This window comes from Rhinolophus sinicus, linkage group LG13 (genome assembly GCF_036562045.2).
Source record: "Rhinolophus sinicus isolate RSC01 linkage group LG13, ASM3656204v1, whole genome shotgun sequence".
Lineage (NCBI taxonomy): Eukaryota > Metazoa > Chordata > Mammalia > Chiroptera > Rhinolophidae > Rhinolophus > Rhinolophus sinicus.
In genome coordinates, this window is record NC_133762.1 from 14,676,800 (window position 1) to 14,697,371 (window position 20,572).

Here is a 20,572-nt window from a genome sequence, read left to right on the forward strand (position 1 = left end):
AAGAAGTAGTCACTCTAGTTTGCTTTAATTTTGCATTTGTTTTTATAAATCAGTCAAAATTTTTGGTAGAGGTGAAAATTATACTTTACCCAACAAGTTAAATGTTATTCAATCAGATAATGATTAATGTCAGAGCGGTGTTTGATGGGCCAAGCTACTAAAACATAAGCAGTTCTAATTGAAATAAATATATAGTAAAATATAGCAAACAGGAACATATAAAGTGACAGTAGGTCTTTTTTGTTTAAACATCAGAGTGCCTGAACACTCTAGAAACTCTGCAGTAAAAACTCCATTTAATGTAACAGTATTTTAAGAGGCATATTCCCTTCAGCTGTATCTTAGGGTACCTATGCTACCTAAAGTAATATACAGGGTGCAAAATAGGGTCCACCCCTCTTTTAAAAAACAGCAGTAGTTTTTTTAAAAACTTAAGCTATCCTAAACTTTATACCTGATATGTCATTAGAACAAGTTGTTTTTCCTTGTGTAGATACCTGTTTGCCGTGGATAAGTATTAACTTTGGCAAAACCTTACACAATGTCAGACCTGTTAGAGTGGTAATAGAGGAATAATAATTCTGCCTCATTTTCTCCTCAATTTTAAGTAGAAATGTCAATCTTTGATGTCACTGAAAATTTTATTGTAGTGATACTGAGAATATAAGTATCAGTGAATTTGATAGGTATCTTAGAAGTCAGTCTTTTGCATTCAGTATTTTATTGCTATGTATTTTCAGTTAAGTTATGGTCTTTAAGTCTCTTCAGAAAAATTTTGCAATGGATATTCTGTTGCCGTTTTAAAATTTTCAGGCAAAATGAACTCTATGGAAAAAGGAGTCTGTCTTTATGAAGTATAACTTCACCTTCATGGCTCTAAAAATATCAAATGATTTAGGTTTAAAAGCATTGTATTTTAAACATTTGGTCACTGAGCTGCAAATTAAAGCTTCTTCTGTGAGATTTTCACTGCGGTTACTTGATTTATTCTTTACCTAGACAAAAGAGTAAGCAGATAGTATGTGATGGGAAAACTGAAACATTACCTACTGTTTCTTTAAGAAACCAGCTTATCCAGGGGGTTTTAGTACGTTTAACCTAACCTGCTAGCAAGGAAAAGTTCTTTAAAATAATGGATATTAGCCGGATCCAATCACAATTATGAGTTTCACTAACGGGGAGGAGATTTGACTCTTCAGCCACTAGAATTGGAGAAGGTGGGGCTTGACGTTCAGGTTTGGTTGCTGTGGAGTACAGCTTCAAGTGAAGTTAATCTGAGGTGAAGCAAACAGAAAATTGTGGAGGTTTTGTTGGTAGGATTTTTGTTCTCATCTTTTAATGATCCTTTATTTTACACTTTTGCTCTTTTATGCTTCTGTGTACGCTAGGTTTTGTCGTTGCTGTTTTTTGATGCAAACTGAACATTAAAATTAAGCAGGGAAGCAGAACAAAAGGGCTGTTTGGACAGGAAATAGGTGTTCAGAGAATCAAACTTGACTTTCTTTTATCATTATTTTTAGTTCAGAATTTGAGTGTCATTAAAAAATGTTTGGATCAAAATCATCTCCAGTAGCAGGCTTTTCTCTTGGGCTGGATTTTTGAGCAGGCATTTGTCAGTTTTTATAAATGACATCTGGAGGAGGTCTGGCTGATATGTCATTTTCCTTAAACTTAAGATGTTTTTAAGTTGCTAAAAGGCAGATAAATGTGGTAGGTTAACATGTATGTGTGTTTTTTATAAGAACTGAAATGCCAGCTGTTTAATTTTCTTCTTTACCCCCTTCCCACCCCCCTTTTTAACTTCAATATATTTTAAATCTGCCTGTATGTTGGCATTTTTAATGTGCTGAGAATTTTAACTTTCTTTTTAAAAGGATCAGGTTCATTTTATATAGAACAAGGTAAAACTGCTTTCTCCTTCATTCAGACTTCGGCTATTTCAAAGATGTAGATAAGTAATTGACACCCTTTTGAAACAGGAAATGAATGGATTTATATTTCTAAGAGCTATATAGGTAGGCTACCTAAACTTTTTTTTTAAAGTATCTATGAATCTGTTGACATTTCTTACTTACAAAATAATTATGTTATGTTTGGATAGCAGAAGTTATCTTGAGAGACTGTTTTCATTATATTGTTACTCTTTTATCTCATAGAAATTAAGGTATAAAAAGTTCATTTGAATAATTGGCCCAAATGCCAGCTAAGCATTTCAGCCAGTAATTCAGCCAATACTTGTGTTTGCTGTGTTACTTCTTCCAGATCATGCAAAGGTTTTAAAATTAATACTTTTCTGCTCTATTACTTAAGTAACACAGCAATAATAATAATAAAATTAAGAAAAGTCACCCATAAACCCACAAGATCATTGTGTGGTGGTCTTATTTTTTTCTCTTCCCTTCTATCTATACTTTACTATATTCTTGTATTTTTTTCCATAATTGTAAATAAGTACGGATTTTTTTTTTTTTTTTTTTACTACATTATATCATCTGTTGTTAAAATCGTTTTAATTTCTGTTGCGGTTTAATTCTCTTAGGTTAGTGAGACTTTACTTTACCTGGTTTTTGCCTGTTTTATATTTAGATTGTTCCTAATTTTTTACCATTTTAAATGGTATTGCATTGAACACAATTCTGTGTGTGAATTTTAAAATATTTTTCTCCTTTTTTTTTAAAAATGTATTTCCTTTGGAAAAATCCCCTGGAGTGGGCTTCCCTAGATCAAAGGATATGAACACTTCAGTGGCCAAATTGCTTTTCAAAAAGGTTATACCAATTTATATTGCCACCAGCAGGATGTGCTTCAGAATTTCTTTAATGGGCAGCCCCTTAAATGTTAAAGTGTGCCTCTGCAGCTCTGCGGCTTGTTGATTAGTTTTGCCTAAACTAATAGCCTATTTTAAATTCCATTTTCCAATATGTAGATGGATCTAAATCCATTTTCTGGTCATTAAAATCGGCTGAAGGAAATTGGGAAAATTTTTACCCACTTAAATGAGCAATTATATATTTGTTGGGTATTTTACTTACATATATTGCTGTCCTTAAGTACTGGGCTTAATTGTTTTACACTGGCATTGTTCAGACCAGCTTTCCTGATTACATGCTTCTGGTAAGCACATATCAGAAGAAACATTTTCTTCCAAGAACATATATCAAGCTTATTTTTTTTTGGGGGGGGGGGGCTGGAATGGTGCAGTTAACGTTACTTTGCCTGTCTCTAAACAGGTAGCAGTAGCCTTTGTCACTATTTGTGCATTTCTGATTCTTTTTTAATACAATGTAGAAACAATTCGTATGTATAGATCTAGGATTTAAAATGGTATATTACTACCTTTCTAGTTATTTCCCAGGTTTTCAATTAAAGGTAAGCAGATGACTGCTAACGGTACATACCCGTAGCGGCCCTAGCATTCTTTGTTTGGCAATAGCTGCTGATTGTGTGCACTCTGCCAGCTGGTCTGTTACGTGCAATAGGCTGTGAACTTGTGAACGACTTTTCCAGAGTAAACTTAAAAAGTTATTTTAAAGCAAATTAATTCAAGACAGTTAAAAATACTAGTGTAGTTTATAAATGGGAGGCAGTGGTAAGTCATGGGTTAAGCTCTAAGTTAAACATGTGTAATCTTGAATTTGTCTAGCTCATTTTGCAATTTAAATAATTTAACTTATTCTCTGTAAATTTTTGTTTCAATTTACTGATAATTTTCATGTAGCTGACTTTCATAGGCAATGTTCGTGTGTTGGTTATTGTATTAATTTCAGGGGAAAGTTTTTTTTTTTTTAATGTCTATTTTGTTTGTTATGGCTGAAGAGTGAGATTTTCCAAACATTTCGGTTTTCTTATTTGGAATAGAAGAGAAAAACTTAAAATAAAAATCATCACTTTTAATTATTGAAAATATTTTTATGGAATACATCTTATATGCATTTAAATTTCCTAGATGTGTCAGCATATATACAGGCAAGTACTTTATTCATGAATAGAACAATTGAATTTCACTTGAATATTTAAAATTGTGTTGGTGCTTAAATATTTATATCAGAGATACTTCTTTTGTTCTGAATTGAGATGTATTTCATTTTCTTCTTTACAGATTAATCTTATTGCTACCAGGTAGAGATGAAGATAATTGTCAATATGACAATTTTAGTGAAAGTCATTTCAAGTTTGGCTGTAGATTGCATTTTAATGAGTACCCGAGGTAAAGGTTTACCTGCTCTGTAGTACTCTGGGAACACTAGAACTTTGAGAAACGATAGGCTTTAATAGTTTCTCTACTGTACCGGCCTCTTGTTGACAGACTGGGGATCTACTACTCCCTTTCAGTACAGTGGTTTCATTCGGAGAGTAGAAACCAATTTTCTAGAGGGAGAAGAAAACTTTAAATTACATAATATTGAGGCAAAATGAAAATAGTGATAGCTCTATTGTTTTTTTTTTCCTTTAGATTGGAGGGGAAAAAATGGTCTAGAGGGGATATTAAACGCATCAGTCTCTGTTGTTAGCCTCCAGTCAAAGGCAATGCAGTGATTTTTTTTTTTCCCCTAAAAACAGAAGAAAAACTTTTAATGGGCAATGTCGGTAATACTGGAAAGAACCTAGAACCAGTGGCTTACTACTTATAAAGTCTCTGTTCTGCATAATAGGGGGTCTTGACAGTTTCGCAGTGTATTTCCTATATGGCTTCTGAGTGCAAGTAAGTAAATGTTTTAGGGAGTAATTTTTTTGTTGATAACTAAAGTTAGTACTATTGACTCCTCTCTCCTTCTGAAAACTCTTCCTGTGAGTTTAATGATCCTGCTTGGGCTTCCTCCTGCTTGTGATGTGTCCTTGGCAAACGTTTCCTCTTTACAGCCATTAAGTATTGGAATTTCATCGGATTCTGACCTTAACACACTTCTCATATACATATTAATGCTTCTTGGTAATCTCCAGTCCCATTTGTGCAGTTAACATCCTAAATACCGGGGGTGCCAACAAATGTGTACACATGTGTTCATCTTTTGTTACCGGTGTATATTGAGGATTACCATTTGAATACAGTTTTTTCTTTTCTTAAAATGTGCATACATTTTTTTGCACCCTTTGTATGTTAATGGTTCCAAGGTCAGTATTTTGTGTTTGCACTTGAGACCCATGTTCATCCAGCTTATACATGTTTCTTCCATAGCTGCATTGAATAGAACTGCTGATTTTGTCCTGCCAACAGTAGCTCTTAAACCCTTTCCCCCTCCTGTTGCAGTTAGTGGGTGACTGCCATCTCAGCCAGAACCTGGGTGTCATTCTGAGCTTCCTTCTCCTTCCCCCCCCGCCCCCCAGTGTTCACCACAACTTCCTATCAATCTTAAATTCACAGTCTCTCTGGAATCCATACACTTTTCTTCACCATCTCAGCACAGGCCACGCTGCGGTTGCTCAGTCAGGTTACTTACAACAGCCTGCTAACGGCTCTGCACTTGCAGCTTGGGCGCGCTCTCTGATACGCATTCTTCACTGTGCAGGCAAGTCTGTCTTTCTCGGCTTCTTCCCTGAGTCCTGCTGCCCTTGAAACTTTCTTAACTACCCAGCCTGAGTAATACTACCATCTGATTGTGTGCTAAGCATTCTCTGAGGTAGTCCCCAAACAGCCTTAGCAGCAGTAAGTATTGTCACCTTCATTTAACGAGTGAGACAGCTTAGAAAGGCTTACTAACTGGGCCAGGGCGGCCCGCGCAGGAAAGTGGGTCCACACTTTGAACTGAACTTGGCCGGACCAGAGTCCGTGCTCTTCACCCCTGACCAGGCTCCTTCCTAAGCGGCCCTGCTTGCTTTTCTTCTCCGCACCACTCCTTCTAGGGCATACTCGAAACTTTGGGCCTAAGTCTAAAAGTGCTTTAGGAAGACAACATTTTTTTTTAACTTTTTATTTATTTAAGTGTGTTTTTCCAGGACCCATCAGCTCCAAGTCAAGTAGTTTCAATCTAGTTGTGGAGGGTGCAGCTCACAGTGGCCCATGTAGGGATCGAACCATCAACCTTGTTGTTAAGAGCACCGCGCTCTAACCAACTGAGCAAACCGGCCTCTCAGAAGACAACATTTGTAAAAAGCATTTCTGATGATTTTTTGGAACATCCCAAAAAAGACAGGCATTTTAGCATCCCCAGAATATAAGAAAATAAAAGAATGAGACATGGGAAAAACAAAGGTAGTTTTCCATATGTGGGGAGTCTTGAATTTCAAAGCTGTTGAATTCCTCACATTTAATAAAAGCTTGACACCAAGTCAGGTAAGAGGAAGATCAGGCCACGTGAGAAAGCAGTTTTTCGTAGCTACTTGAAATGCAGCTGACCTCACGGAGCAGTTGGCCTGGACCGTGTGTTCATTTTGGCATCCAAGTGGATGAAGCATCTACCTGTAAACACAAGTCAAAAAGCTACTGAGGCACTTACAGGTAGGAACATAGGCCACACATGTTCTTTTGTATCAGTTATTATACGTACCATTAAAAAAGGGAAATACTGCAGCAAATCTCACGGAGAAAGTAAATTGAAGTAAACTTAGAAATAACTGATTGGGAATCATTTTTCATATCAAATATTACATTTCTTTACTCTTTAATCTCTCTCCACTGTCCCCCCTCTAACATATTTTAAAGCTAAAAGACCCCCATTGCACCCCCCGCCTACCCCCACCAAAAAAAAGGCCTTTTCCTCTGTAGCTTTGAAAGCAATTGGGTGGTTAAAAGAAAAAGATCAAGTGGATAGAACTATTGAAAATATAGGTAGAGATTGGTTTCTTGGAAGGGGTTGATTGAATTCTTTCCTATAGTCAGGAGTTTTTAGATGTTATAATAATATGTAATTTCAAAAGAATGTATTACTTAGCTTTGATAAATACACTACACAATCATGTCTCTTAAATTTTTAGGTAATCACTAAAAGTATATAATGTATTGCTTTTCTCAATGAATACCACGTCTCGGTTGCTATAAAAGAACCCCCACCACCCAAAATTTTATTCATCATTTTATTGTTTGTCCCAAAGTCTGAGTAGCCAATCTCTGTTAATACCACCCTTATTTTAGTTTTCAGGATTACTAAATGCCGCAAAGTTAAAACCACTTGTTCCCTACCAGCCGTATAATCAGGACTGACCATGTTTTCTTATGTCTAGCCAACAAAAAGCATTTGCTAAAATTTTAAATAGTGTTTCTCCAAAGCTTATAGTGGGAAATCCTTGCTTTTGGAAAGGTGTCTTTTGAGATGCAGCCTTTGACCTAATTTTAGTTGACCTAAATTATTCTGAAGTTACCACCTTCACAGTAATTTGAAACTGTTTTCTTTTCAGCTGCAAATATGTACTTACAGTGTTCTGTGCTAAAGTAATATTTTCCGGTAGGTATCTGACTAAAGTAGTGGTTCTCAAACTTGACCCTGAGAATCCCTTGGGAGCTTGTTTGAGTGAGCTACTCCTTGCACTCAGCCACCAGAAATGAACCTGGGCAGGGCCTAAGAGTTTGCCATTTTCTGCTGCTGCTAACCCATGTTTTGGAGAAACACTGATGTAAACGTTATATAGGGAAATCTGTGGCTAGTGATCAATTCAGGAAAACTCCCGACTTTTTAATGTCTTGAAATGTTGAATCAGACTGTCCTTGGTCTTTGGTTGTGGTGACTTGGGACTTTAAGTTCCTAGGAAATTATATCAAGGCCAGTGTTGGAGCCAGTTGGATTTGCTCCAACAGCTTTAAAACCAATAAACAAGGAGACCGAGAAATAAAGCGGGCACATTGTTGATGAAGTGGAAACAGTTTTCTGCTGAATGCCAAGTGGCCTCAAAGAGTACAGTGCCTTGCGGTGTCTTTGGTGTTTCCTAACTACACATCGCAACAAGAGGAAAGCCTGCCACAGGGACTTATTCCGGCCTGCCAAGCAGTATGTCGGTATCACTGACAGGAGCCGAAAGGGATCACGTTGATCTCCGTGTGACGTGGCAACCAGATCAATACCGGTTCGGGGCTTGCCTCCTAAGTAGTGTTAGAGCTAATGTGCTTCCACTTGTTTTCCTAGTTAAGGGAGACTTGACAATTAGTCAAATTAATGGTGCTTTTTTCAGCATTAGAAGCAACGAAGCTATACATGTATATAGGCCGCGCTAATGATGAGAAAAAGAGACTAGTGCAGCTGTACTTGTATTGGCTTTTTGTTCCGTCTTGGTTAAATGACCTATGGGTGCCATTAACTTCTTGAAGAGAATACAGTACAAATTAAAAGTCTTAAACACGGACTTGTCATCTGGCATACTATTTTGGGGTTGTCATAGATTAATCTGCTGCTGGCTATTTAATGGCCTGGAAGGAGGAAAGGAATTAATTTAAATCAGATTAGCACCTTCTACACTGTTAAACCGTTCCCTGATTGAGCCTAAAAATCAAAGATGAAAAAGACTCTGGTAATTTGATTTTTCCATGGGTGATTGGATTTCCTATAGGTGATATATTAGGGGTTCAGGGTTTGTTTTTGTGATGTGGGTAAATACAAGTGTTAATGAATTACTATATAAACGTTTGAGTGCCTAAAACACCTGTTCTCCAAAGGTGTGCCAGATACTAGAAATGCAGTGCTGAGCAAGACAGATGCCTCTGTGTCCTAAACACATCTGCCTCCTAAAATTGAGTGTTATCACCATGTGAGGGGTCGGGTTTGCATGGCCTGACTTTGACCAGGAAAGTGAGTTGTGTCAATTGACATGGGCTTTGTTTCCAAGAAGTGATGTTTTTGTATTTAGTTTTATCTCTATATACTTATCTCACTTGAAACACACAGTGTTTCTCTGCAAGGTAACTGTTAGCCAGGATGAATGCAAGAGGATTCATAGGGGAAAAAATGATTTGATGGTTGTGGGATAATTTTTTTGAAAGAAATCAACTATGTCTTCTCAATGCACAGGATAATACACTGAACATAGTATTTAAACACATCAATTATTATTCAATATTAAAATTATTAGATGGGCAGTAACATTTTAGTTCATTTAGACTTCTAAATGATGAGAGTTGTGGGAGAAAGGCCCTACTCGTTGAGGCTGGATGTGTAGCTTCCATTTTTGGATTCCTCACAGATCTGCATATCGTCAGCCTTGAAGGAATGGGTTCATTGTAGGTGTTTATCCTGGCAACTTTGATTTAAATTGTGTAGGTTGAAAGGCTACTGTTTGTTTTTAAATAGCTATTATTTTGAGCATTTTAACTTTGTGGTAAACAAGTAAAAAATGTTTTAAATTATGATTTTTCTTAAAAATACTTTTAAATTCTTTTAGGTTCTGTGAAGAAGTCTCTTAGCCTCAAATTATCCGGTTTACTATAAATTAATCTTTAGGTTTCACATTTGAATACTGGTGACTGATTTTTTCAAGAGAAGAATCTTCTTTAAAAAATGGAAGTTCTTAGCTGAGAAATGAAAAACTCTTTGGAAACATGAATTACTTTATAACATCTTTAATGATCAAGCAAGAAGGATTGGGGGTAAACTCCAAATTAAAAAAACGTTCAGAAGTGATTCCTGATGAAGAATAAGCCGTCCTTATTTGGGAGGTATCTTTCGCTGAAATGCAAAAAATTAGTTAATGTCAGTTGCCCTTGAAAATCTAGAACTAGCAAATACTGTTGAGCAGAATTTGAATTACAAGCTTCCTCATCCACACACAACTGTAAGACTTGGTGGTGAACATATTCAAGCTCCAGTTCTTCCTTTACGGTTATTCAAATAATAACGTGTCATTAAAGCAGTCCACGCTGATCTTGTTCCAAATGCCAAGTCATTTTCATGGTGTTGAAATGATGTAAGAAGTGGATGGGGAGGGAAGGTAAGAAAGGGAGAAGCTTGTTTCTCTGCTTATATCTATAATCAGTGAAGATCATTATTTGGAAATTATTTTAAGATATACAAAATAAAATAAAATATTCACTTAGTGGAAAGCTAGTACTTGTAGAAACTTGAACTCATCAGTTACAGGGCTCCTCTTACTGTCACTCAAACTTGTAATACCCTTGACCCAGCACAGACACAACTGTGGAACAGCTTGAATCAAAACGGCCATTTCCACTCCTTTGTCCTTTTATTGTTTTTGTCAGCTTTACTGGGGTACATTTGCATACAATCAAAGTGTGCAGTTTTTGTTCTGACAGGTGGCTAGTGTGTAAGCACCACCATAATCATTATCTGGAACGTTTCCGTTCCCCAGACACATTTCCTTCAATGTAAGGCTTGGTTTCTTCGTTTTTGTAGGGAAGAGAGAAAAATCTATTCTTAAATCAAGAGGTTAAAATTGATTGCAGGAAGAGTTAAATTGCCAGCTATTACTCTCTTATTCTTTAGACTTTTTAAAATCTCCTCACCCCTGAAAAAAGCTGCCTTTTTCCTTAACTAAAACCTCTTCTAAAATGGTATTCCTTATTTAAAACTAGCATTTACATGAATGTGCTAAATTTTGCAACATTTCCTGTCCCGTACCCCCGAGTATGCCCACCTTAAACTAAGTTTTATTGTTTGGGCCGTTTTTTAGTTCTCTGTATATTACCTCCTTTCTCCTCAGCCTTGGGACCTACATGGTACAATTTGACACAAGGGAAATGTGGAGGTAGCTGCAGATGAAGGTTTGTGATTTGTAAGGTCGCATATTAGGAGTGTGCTGGAAACCCAGCTGCAGACCACGTTGATATGACGTGGTGACTTCATGACGCCTGTGACATTACTCTGTTTGCTCACTCAACATGCGTACGTTCCAGTCTCCTTGGCAGTGTAGGTAAGAGGTGATTTAGAGGCAAGAGTTACCTGAAAACGCACTCCCTGCCCTCCCAAACATACTATCGGTATACATAGCAATGTCCCTATACACAGCCCTTATTTCTTAAATTAGGGATTTTTAGGTTTAAAATTGGCTTAAATTTTAGGTTTGAATTAGTCAGGTTTCTTTCACAATGTGAGTTACTCTGACTTTTTATTACACCACCACTTATCTACAGCCTTCAAGGAATTGGAGTTGGAATTGAGAGCAGAGGGAAAATTTGGAGAGCTAGTAGGTAGATGTGGGTAGAGGATTGGACGACGTGCTCCCTGAGAAAATGGGTCAGAAGGCAGGGACTGGGCTAAAGCAGCTCGGCCTGTTTTGCAGGTGAGTGTTCTCCAAGTACCTAACACAATTCAAATGCCTTCTTTAAACAAGGTGCTTTGGACGCTGTTGGGTTACAGATTCATCTGATGGAGAGCCTGTCAGAAGAAAGGCCACAGCTCAGTAACGGAGCTCCCCTGATGGAATTAGCTGGAGGACCCGGAAGTGTTGTGCCATTGGCCTCTCACACCAGGTAGACGGTGCATCCAGATGAGGAGGGCAGGTTACAATTCATCCCTTCTTCCCAGGTCAACCTTGCCCAGTCCTGGCACTTCAGTTTGGCTAGGTATCCACCCCTCTGGTTCCTGCCTCCTCTTCTGTTAGACTGTGAGCTAGATGACGTGTCCTATCACCCCTTTCCAAGCGGACTCGGTGAGTTTTTCCTACCATGTTTCCCCAAAAATGAGACCTACCCCGAAAATAAGCCCCAGTTAAGATCATCAGCCAGACGGATGCATTTAGTACATTATGACGATGTTCCAGAAAAAGATGACGTGACTGTATTTGAATAAATGTAGATTGTTGTACATGAAAAAGATACGACACCCCCTGAAAATACGCCCTAATGCATCTTTTGGAGCAAAATTTAATATAAGACCCCATCTTATTTTCGGGGAAATACTGTATAAGACCGAGTCTTATTTTCAGGGAAACACGGTAGTAGAGAGACTAGTGTTCTAGGCCTCTTGACAAGCTAAATGGAGTATAATGCGAATAATTATAGTGTAGTGAAAGCTGTGCTTTTCCAGCTGTTCAAGTCTTGCACTGACTCTTAACAGTAGGTGAGGCAGAAGACAATAGAAGATAAACGGAAGTTAATAGGTCTGGGGAAAACATAACATGTTAAACCGTAGGAGAGAAAAGAGAACTCGAAATTCGCGTGGGGATGTGTGGCCTCAGGATTTTCCCCTTTTCTTTCGTGTTCTGCCTCGGTTTTTCCTCTTTTCCCCTCTTTTCTTTCCTCCCTCTATTTTATGGTTTTATGCCACTGGCATTTTTGTGTATTATCCATTTGTGTGTGAGCCTCAGTGAGAAACATTCTGGTGTCTTGTCTTTTCCAGGTGCTCTGTAGTGAATGTGCTTCCTCAGCTTTTTATTGGCATTAGTTTTGTCTGTTTTCCTCATATGTTACTGATCACTCATTGTCTCTCACTTTGGTTCCGCTTTGCTACCGGGCATCACCAGAAATGAACCTAATTTGGAGTTTTTAGCAAGCAGAACACCTGCTGCTGCGCTCCGAACTGAAGAGCAGCAGTGCTCTGTTCCAGAAGTTTCTCTTGAACTGCAGCGTAGTTTGCCGAAGGTTGCAGTAGGATAACAAGGTTGGGAGGAAACAGACATTGACTGGACTTAGATCCACTGAGTCACACACCCTGTCATTTAGAACTTATATTAATGTTTTAAAGGGGGGCATTGTTTCTTGTATCTCACCGAACAGATAATCAGACCAGTTTTGATTGCTGTTGGCTTGGAGTTTGAGTGTGTGGAGGAGATAAGACAGGAAATATGGTTCACTTGTTAGGCATTTAGAATCCTTAGAATGTCAGGTTCAAGTCTTTATTTTCTCCGGTCTTATTTCCAAATTTACAGAAAGTTGCATTAATAATGCAAATAATTCCCATATAACCCCTTGGCAAGATTCACCCATTTCACATTTTGCCACATTTGCTTTATCATTCTCTGTCATGTTATTTTTGTCTGAACTGTTTGAAGATAAATTGCATGCATCACGTTCCTTTACCGTGTAATAATGCTTCGGTGTATATTTTCTAAGAATAAGGGCTTTCTCGTATTTTCAGGGATATTTCAGTTATCAAATTAAGCAAATTGAACATTGATATGAGACCTCTAATATATAGTCCACATTCGGATTTCTCTAGTTTTTCCAATAATGTTCTTTAATAGTATTTCTCCTAGTCAAGGATCCAACCCAGAATCATTCATTGCGTTTAGATGTCATGTCTCTATTCTCCTTTAATCAGGAACATTTCCTTAGTCTTTCTTTGTGTTTTATGACATTGATGTTTTGGAAGCATGAACGACCATTTCTGTAGAGAATCTCCCTTAGTTCGGGTGTGTCCTTGTGGTCAAGTTCAGGAGATGGAATTCTAGCGGGAAAGCCCTGTCAGTGATTTGTGCTTCTCAGGGGCTCATGTCAGGTCGCACATGACCGCTGTCCCTTTATCAGTGATGGTCATTTTGATCTTTTGGTTAAGGAGGTATCTGCCAGGTTCTTTCTCTTAAAAGTGACTGTTTTTCCTTTGGTAATAAGTCATTTGTGTGGAGATACATTGAAATTCAGTATGTGCTATTCCTCATCACACTTGATACACACAGAACTAACTTTATTTGGTATTTTTGCCTGAATCACTGGTGAAATGTTGTTACTATATAGAAAGCCTGCTTCTCTCCTATAGCCCGAGATAGAACAATGTATATTTTAGCTGGTGTGTTGTACTAAGTAGGCTCGTTTAAACCTGCAGGGAAAGCCAGTTTTAATAAGTTCTACTGAAGTGCAGTTAGACTCCTGGACAAGTACTTTAACTTGTGTGAAAGTTATTCTATCAAGTTCTAACTTAAGTTATTCTATCAAGTTATAACTTTTAGGAGGTTTCGAACTATTTCTTAAAGCATTTATGTGTACAGTATAAGTAGATGATTAAAAAGAAAAAAAATGAGTTATTAAAAATGACCCTAAAGCCATTAGTTATCTGTCAGGCATAGCAAATCTGCCATAACTATTTCAGCATTAAACAATTCTTTAAAAATTAGTGAGATTGAGTGGATGCTATTTCTCATGGTGTTTTTAAACCATGCTGCTAATATAAATAGTAAGTTCACTGTGTTTATGAAATCCTACAGCTTTTTCTAGAATGTACTGTAGAAATGGAGGCCAACATTTTACTGTAGGGGAAAGTCCTTACTGGCTTTTCCCAGAAATTTTGATTGAATGCAGTTTTCTTTTTCAGACAAGCCTTCTACCACGTGATTAACGTGTGGCGATGATGGTGCTGTGGGTGTTTCAGTCTGGGAGGGAGTGTGCTATAAACCTTCAGAGCAGATGTCAGAAATGTGGCCACTCCTCTGTCACAGCAGAACCAAGGCTGTTCATCCTCCCCAATCAGGAGGGTCCCAAGGGATATTGTGGGGACACTGAGGTCACCCCATTGACTGTAAAAATTGTTCTTTCGTTAGTGGCTGTTTATGCTGAATAAATTAGCTAAACCTTAGAAAAAGAGAAAAATACCTAGTTTGCTTATTTGCATACAAATGATTATAAAAGGAATCCTTGCTCACCGCACCTGTGGCCCGGTGAAGAAAAACATACTGTTCTATTATACATTGGTATCAAATACCAGATGAAATGTTTTTATTTCTTCATTGTACCTCACAGCCCTTTTTATATAGCTGTCATAGTGAAAGCGCTCTTTCAAATTGGAGACAATGAAAGTGGACACAGTCAATTTTAACTGTCTCAGCTTTGTTTCACGTTAAATTTGTTACAGGAATGAGTCTGAAGTAAAACACTGAAGGCTTTAAAATGTTTTCTTGCATAAAACTCAAACATTAAGCGGCTGCTTCTGAGGGTGGGGAAGGCAGGAAGCCAGTGTCCGTCTCCCCTGCTTGCTCCTCAGCCTCAGCTGGGAGGAGACGGACGCCTGTGACCCTTGGATGTGGGCAGAGGAATTTCACAGTCTTATAGTGACTTAACATTGTTTCACCTCAGGTGCTTGTAGATACCTTAGGTCAGCATGATGAGCCCTTTTTTAGGGTGTCTCTTTTCCTGGTGGGCAGGTGTTGAGGGTGGAAGATTTTTATTTATGAAGTATTTTTGAGAGTAATACCTAACAGCTAAATACGGTTAGTACCCAGGCCTCTTTTTTCCGAGCGATGTTGGGCACTGGATTGAGTCTGCGTTGCTCATCTGTCGTTGTGAAGCAGAAGATGGGAATTCTTTAGATTTCTCTTAGCAACTTCGCAGTTGAGAACCAGCTTTTGTGAATTAATTGTTTGACAAACAACCATAAACATATTTTGGAGAATATGATGTTAGGTATTAATGTAGAAAATTGCTCTTGGAAGTCATTTAAATTAGTATACTTAATAATTTAAAAAACAGCTCTATTTAATCAGAGATCATACGCGTATACTTCAGAATAAAGGAACTCTTGTTTCCTAAATGCAACTGGAAATCCTTTAAATCTGCCAACTTTGTTTTTTGAAGTGCTTTGATAGTATAACTGCCTACTGAAGAAGAAAAGTTCTCCTTTTTTTCTTATTAAAAGTTATTGCCTTAAGAATCGCTTGGTGAGGAGGGTCTGATTTTTTCTACTTTTCCTGCTTTTTCCCCCCATAGATTTAGGAGTGAGAATCCTAACTGAATGAGGTGATTAAAATAAAAGACTTGCAGTGAGCAGGGTGATGGGCATGCGTGTGAGATTTATAAAATCCTCCTAACTGTTGAGGGCGGCAGGGAGTGGAAGGAATGTTATTTACATCAAGGTGAATTGCCTTAATCTTCCACAGCACAGATGTGTTGGCTGAAGAAAAATCAAAATTGAGAGCTCTGGAATCAGTGAATGAGACGACATTTAGCAATATGCCGACTGTGGATGTTCTTGGGAAAGTAGCCAGAGACACATGGCAGGAACGCAGGGGCCACGTGCAGTGGTGTCAAAAGTAGTGGGAGCCCGCAGGTATCAGTTTGCCCAGTGTTTTCCGGATTGGTCAGTACATACACAGCACTGTGAGTTTCCAGGGGTGACCCAGTCCCCAGTCTTCAGTGGCTCTACCGAAACAGTATTGTCATCTCCTTGTTTGGTGATGACAGGGCTTACGTGAATAAAGTTGTGAGGTCTGACTGTCCAGTGACAGTCGTTTGGCCCTTCACAAGCAGAGCCAGTTTAGTTTGGCGTTGCTGTTGAGTTTACGGTACTCGGGCACTCGTCCCTGTTTACTGGTTTCTGATCAGGGACCAGAACACATGGGAACAGACTTCCATTCTAACTAAAGACGGGGGTGCGGGGGGAGGGTTGTTAAAAAGGTTTGTGAAAAATCGTATGGGACTGCGAGCAGTGAGCATCTTCACTCCCTTTTTCTGTGCCTGGTGTTCTGCCTCCTCCCGCCCCACTTGGGATTGGTTCCATGGTCAGGTTTTCACCGGGTCCGATTAGTGTGTCTGGAGGAGTTATCCATGGTGCCAACAGGGCAGCCAGCGCTGAGAGCTGTGGGTAGTACAGACTGCATGAAAAGGGAACGGTAGCTAGAAGGCAATGATGGACAGGTCTAACCTCAATTCCTTGGATGAAAAGGCGGGGGAGGTGATACATTGCCCCCCTCATGGAGAGGTGGTGACATACTGGTACCCTGGTACGTAATGAGAGGGGCTGATGTGTCCGTGAGAGCTTGCTAGTACGATCGAGGTATGCAATTTTCTGATCTGGTGTTTTTTTTTAATGGAAAGGTTTGGAGGACTTGCAATGATGAGCCGTGGGTAGCTGCTCGGAGCGTCTTAATGCAGAGGTGGAGTGGCTGCCTCCCGCCTGGACTGGTGGCCTCGCTGCCCTCCCAGGTGTTCGTGAGCGTCTCCCAGCCCCATCCCGCTGCTCTTCTTGATCAGAACCCAGGAGGGATTTTCCATATGTATTTTAGCCGTTCGAACCCTTTGTTCAAATGAAATCTTTTACAGAAACTTGATACGTAGAAATACTAAACAGGAATTGTTGTGCTTGAAGCAGGTATTTTTGACCCAATCTGCCATCTCACTTTTCTCTCCATTCCTGCCCTCCGCCTCAGCAAGCATTGGTCCACCGCACCGTCATGAAAAATAAACTTGCTGAAGGGTCGCCTGAATGACAAGCATGATAAGTCCATGCACACCATTAGATGCGCTAAGACTTCATTTTTTTTACTCTGGCTCCTTGGAGGCTGGCTGTTCCCTGAAGTTGGCCACCATACTCCTGGTTTATATTGAAAAATGGTGTCAATAAACAACCTTGAACTTGCATTTTGCTGTACAGATATTGGTGACCATATCACATTGTGTTCTCCTTACAAACTATAGAGGAAGTGTTCTTCTGTTATCTGAGTCAAGATTAATTGTACTTCTGAGTAATTGATTTGTTTTTCTTTTGGATATTGCACCTCTGAACTAGTCATGTCCTTCTTTGCGTTAGCTGCTAGGAGGATAGAGTCGAGTGACTGACTTTTGATTAGCACATCCTCCCATGTGGGCATGTGCCGGAGGTGCCAAAAATGTCTACAAGGGGACACTTGGGTCAGCGTTGCTCAAGCAGCAGCTCGCCATCATCAGAAGTGTCTGGACGCTGATGGGAACCACTCTGAGCACCTCTTGTAATTGCAGAAGTCACACGTGACTTTATTCATCTGTTATCGGTATATATTGAGTATTACAATTTTAATACAGTTTTCTTTTCTTAAAATGTGTATACATTTTTTGGGCACCCTCTGTATTTTGTTTATTGACCATATTCCTTCCTGACCTCCCTATTTTGTCTACCTTTTTTCCTTGGATTGACCTTTTTTGCTTACTTGTAATGTCATCCAACATGCATTTTAAGTCACCTTGAGTCCTTCTCAGGACATGATGAGGTAAATGAAAAATGGTTGCGGAGCATTTAGTAGACGCTGGGAAACTCTCCTGCACACTCCAGAGGGATGGGTCTGTCCAGGGCCTACGGGTTCCAATTCTGACTCCTGAGTGGATGCAGAGCCTTCACGGGGGCCTCCTGCTCCCAGGATCGGTTCCTGCCATCCATCCTCTATTCCTGGCACCCCTGAGAAGCCCACATACCCGCTGTTGTCCTTCCCCCACAGTTATCAGGGAGTATAACACTTAGTAAATTTTGTTGGCAGTTACCGACCATAACCGATGCATCCTTGTAGAAACCATTCCCTCACGCTTCAAATCAAGGAAGTCGTGTCGTCCGGGGTGGAAGTCAGGTGTATTCAGACCGTCACTGTGTGGCGGGGACGCCCGCCTTTCGTGTGTTGGGAGCGGGAGAAGGGCTGTTGGAGCCCTGCCTGTGGCTCCTGCAAACCCCTGATACTTTGCATCTCTCCCGCTCGTGGTGATCGCGGATGAGTGGCCTGGAAACGCCCCTGAGCTTTCCGTTGCTGTTTATGGGGTTCCCCGTGTTTTACCATCACCATCGCACGTGATCTTCCCCAAGTCCTGTGAAGTAGAAAAGACAGCGGTCGCTCCTGTCTTCGTGGGGGACCCACTGCCGACATGGGTCCACGTGGGAAGTGGCAGAGTCAGAACCGACGTCAAGGTTAATTCAGTCAGTTCTTTGCCCTTTTCACTGCCGCACTGCACATCGAGTTGTTGCTGTGTTTATCACAGCTGTTTCGCAATGGTGTGTAGCTGTGCCTTTTCCCACAGTGTGTGGTGTCCCGCTCCCCGAGGTATTATGTTTCAGCTAAGAGAGAAGTCGGCTTCTGGGATATCTTGCAGTAATCATTCTGGGAATCCTGTTTTTTCTTTCCTTTTCACACCCCTATGAAGGGAGAGTTCTAAAACTGTTTTTGGTGCTTCTGAGCATTTTGTGTTTTCGTGGCCGACGGGGATTAGTACAGTTTGGGAATAAGATATGATGTCTGTGCACACACATGAAAAGCACACGTTACCATTGCTGTGCTTGTGCCGCTGCCTGAGAGCAGAACCTGTGTCCTAAACTTGTCCCTAGATACCCTGTGGAGCAGTAGGCACCACAGCAAGTGTGTCAGGGCCCCGTGATTAAAGAGCCGTGGCAGAAGAGGTCAGACTGGTGCACAGTCACATACCTGTGCCGCATCTTTCCTGACCATGTCCTAACTAAAGCGGTTTTGAAATCATTCATTTATTCACCCAGCGCACACTTGAGGGCCGCCTCTGTGCCTGCCGTTGATCCAGAACGGGTTGGCAAGCTGTGGCTCACCAGCCACATCCCTTTGGGCACTACTTTTTGCAAATAAAGGCTTTATTGGAAGACAGCTGTGCCTGCTCATTTACATAACGTCTGGGGCTTCTGTCTCACGACCAAGGTGAGCAGTTGCGACAGCGGCTGTGTGGCACCCAAGCCTCAGTTACTTGCCGTTGGGCCCAAAACCTGGAGCACTGGGAATAACTAAAAAATCGTTCTCTGTATTTAATAGGGTTTCTCGTTTACATCACTCTCCTTCCAGACCCTGTTGTTCGTTCGTTGTTCCCATTTCAGTTCACGGTGAAGGGCGACTTTGATTGTGACTAGCAGCTGTCAGTTCAGTTCTTGACCTCTGAATTTGTGTGGTGTGTTTCCTTGGCAGGCCGTTCCCTGAAATAGGACACTGACGAGGAGCTGTGTGCCCAGATCTGTCCAGAGGTGGGCTCAGTTTGGGGCGTGTGGATAGGAAACTCGAGTGAGGAAGCATCCACTGTGGGTGCCAGTGCCCGGAATAGGTCACAGGACAGCTGCACTGAGTAGGAGCAGCACCAAGGTTTAATCAAGTTTATCGTGTTATTGTTTCAGGAAGAAGAGTCACGTTGCAGGCGGCTGTGTGTGTGAGAGTGTGTGTGTGCGCGCGCCCGCGTGAGTTGTGTGAATATGTAAGTGTGTGTGCATGTGAGTATAAGTGTGTGAATATGTAAGTGTTTGTGAATGTGAGTGTGAGTATAAGTGCGTGCGTGAGAGTATAAGTGTGTGTGTGGAGACGGCGGTGACTGACTAGCACAGGTGGGGGCGGCTGCCGTGATTCGTGCCGAGGCACCAGCTGTTCTGCCCTGCGTTGCTCTCACGCCGCCAGCTCCGTGGAAAGGCCAGAAACGCGTTCTTGTCTTTATGACAGTGGTTTTGACCTGGGCCTCCGGACAGGTCTGGGGGCCACCAGGGTCCACAGGTAGGCTTTGGGAACTGCAGGTTTATAAAGGAGCGTGGACTCCAGCCGGATTGCCCAGGGTGGCGCTCAGCTCCATCACCTAGTACTCGCTGTGGCACCTGCAGCAGTGCACTTGCCCTCTCCATGCCTCAGGTGCCTCGTCTGTGAAATGAGGACATGATAATACCTGTTTCATAGGATTGTTACGAGGGGTAAAGGAGGTGATATTTATAAAGTGCTTGGCACATAAAACACTACGTAAATATTGTTAAATAAAATTAAATAGTAAAGCCAGTTACCTGCATAAAAAGCGTTGTACAGCATTTCAGGGGACCAGAAGGGACTGCAATGTGGAGAATGACCATATTAGATGGAGGAAATGAGGGAGCCGTGTCCTGGGGACAATGGGACACTTGCCTTAGGACAGGAGATTCCTTAAGGGGGCGGGCGGGCAGGTGCAGCAAAGTCTGCATGTTTGAATTGTAATGAACTCCTTCAGGCCAAAGAGGAGGGATTAAAAAGAGGGTTGTGAATATGGGTCTCGCATGTGTAGATCTTATTT

The 20,572-nt window shown here is 40.5% G+C and overlaps 1 protein-coding gene across 8 annotated transcripts in view; it reads left to right on the forward strand.

Moving 5' to 3' along the window:
- ZFAND6 (zinc finger AN1-type containing 6) overlaps positions 1–20,572 on the forward strand; it is a 52,284-nt gene that overhangs the window by 8,530 nt on the left and 23,182 nt on the right. Inside the window, exon 1 of one of the 8 annotated variants that reach the window (XM_019743462.2) lies at positions 1,176–1,313. The exons of 6 other annotated variants lie outside the window; for them this stretch is intronic. Coding sequence is in view for 1 of the 2 variants with exons in the window: in XM_019743458.2 (XP_019599017.2) it covers positions 19,974–20,031 (58 nt within the window). In the remaining variant the exon portion in view is untranslated. Of the gene's footprint in view, positions 1–1,175; positions 1,314–19,930; positions 20,032–20,572 lie in introns of those variants that run through there. One more of the 8 variants, XM_019743458.2, reaches the window with a different exon arrangement.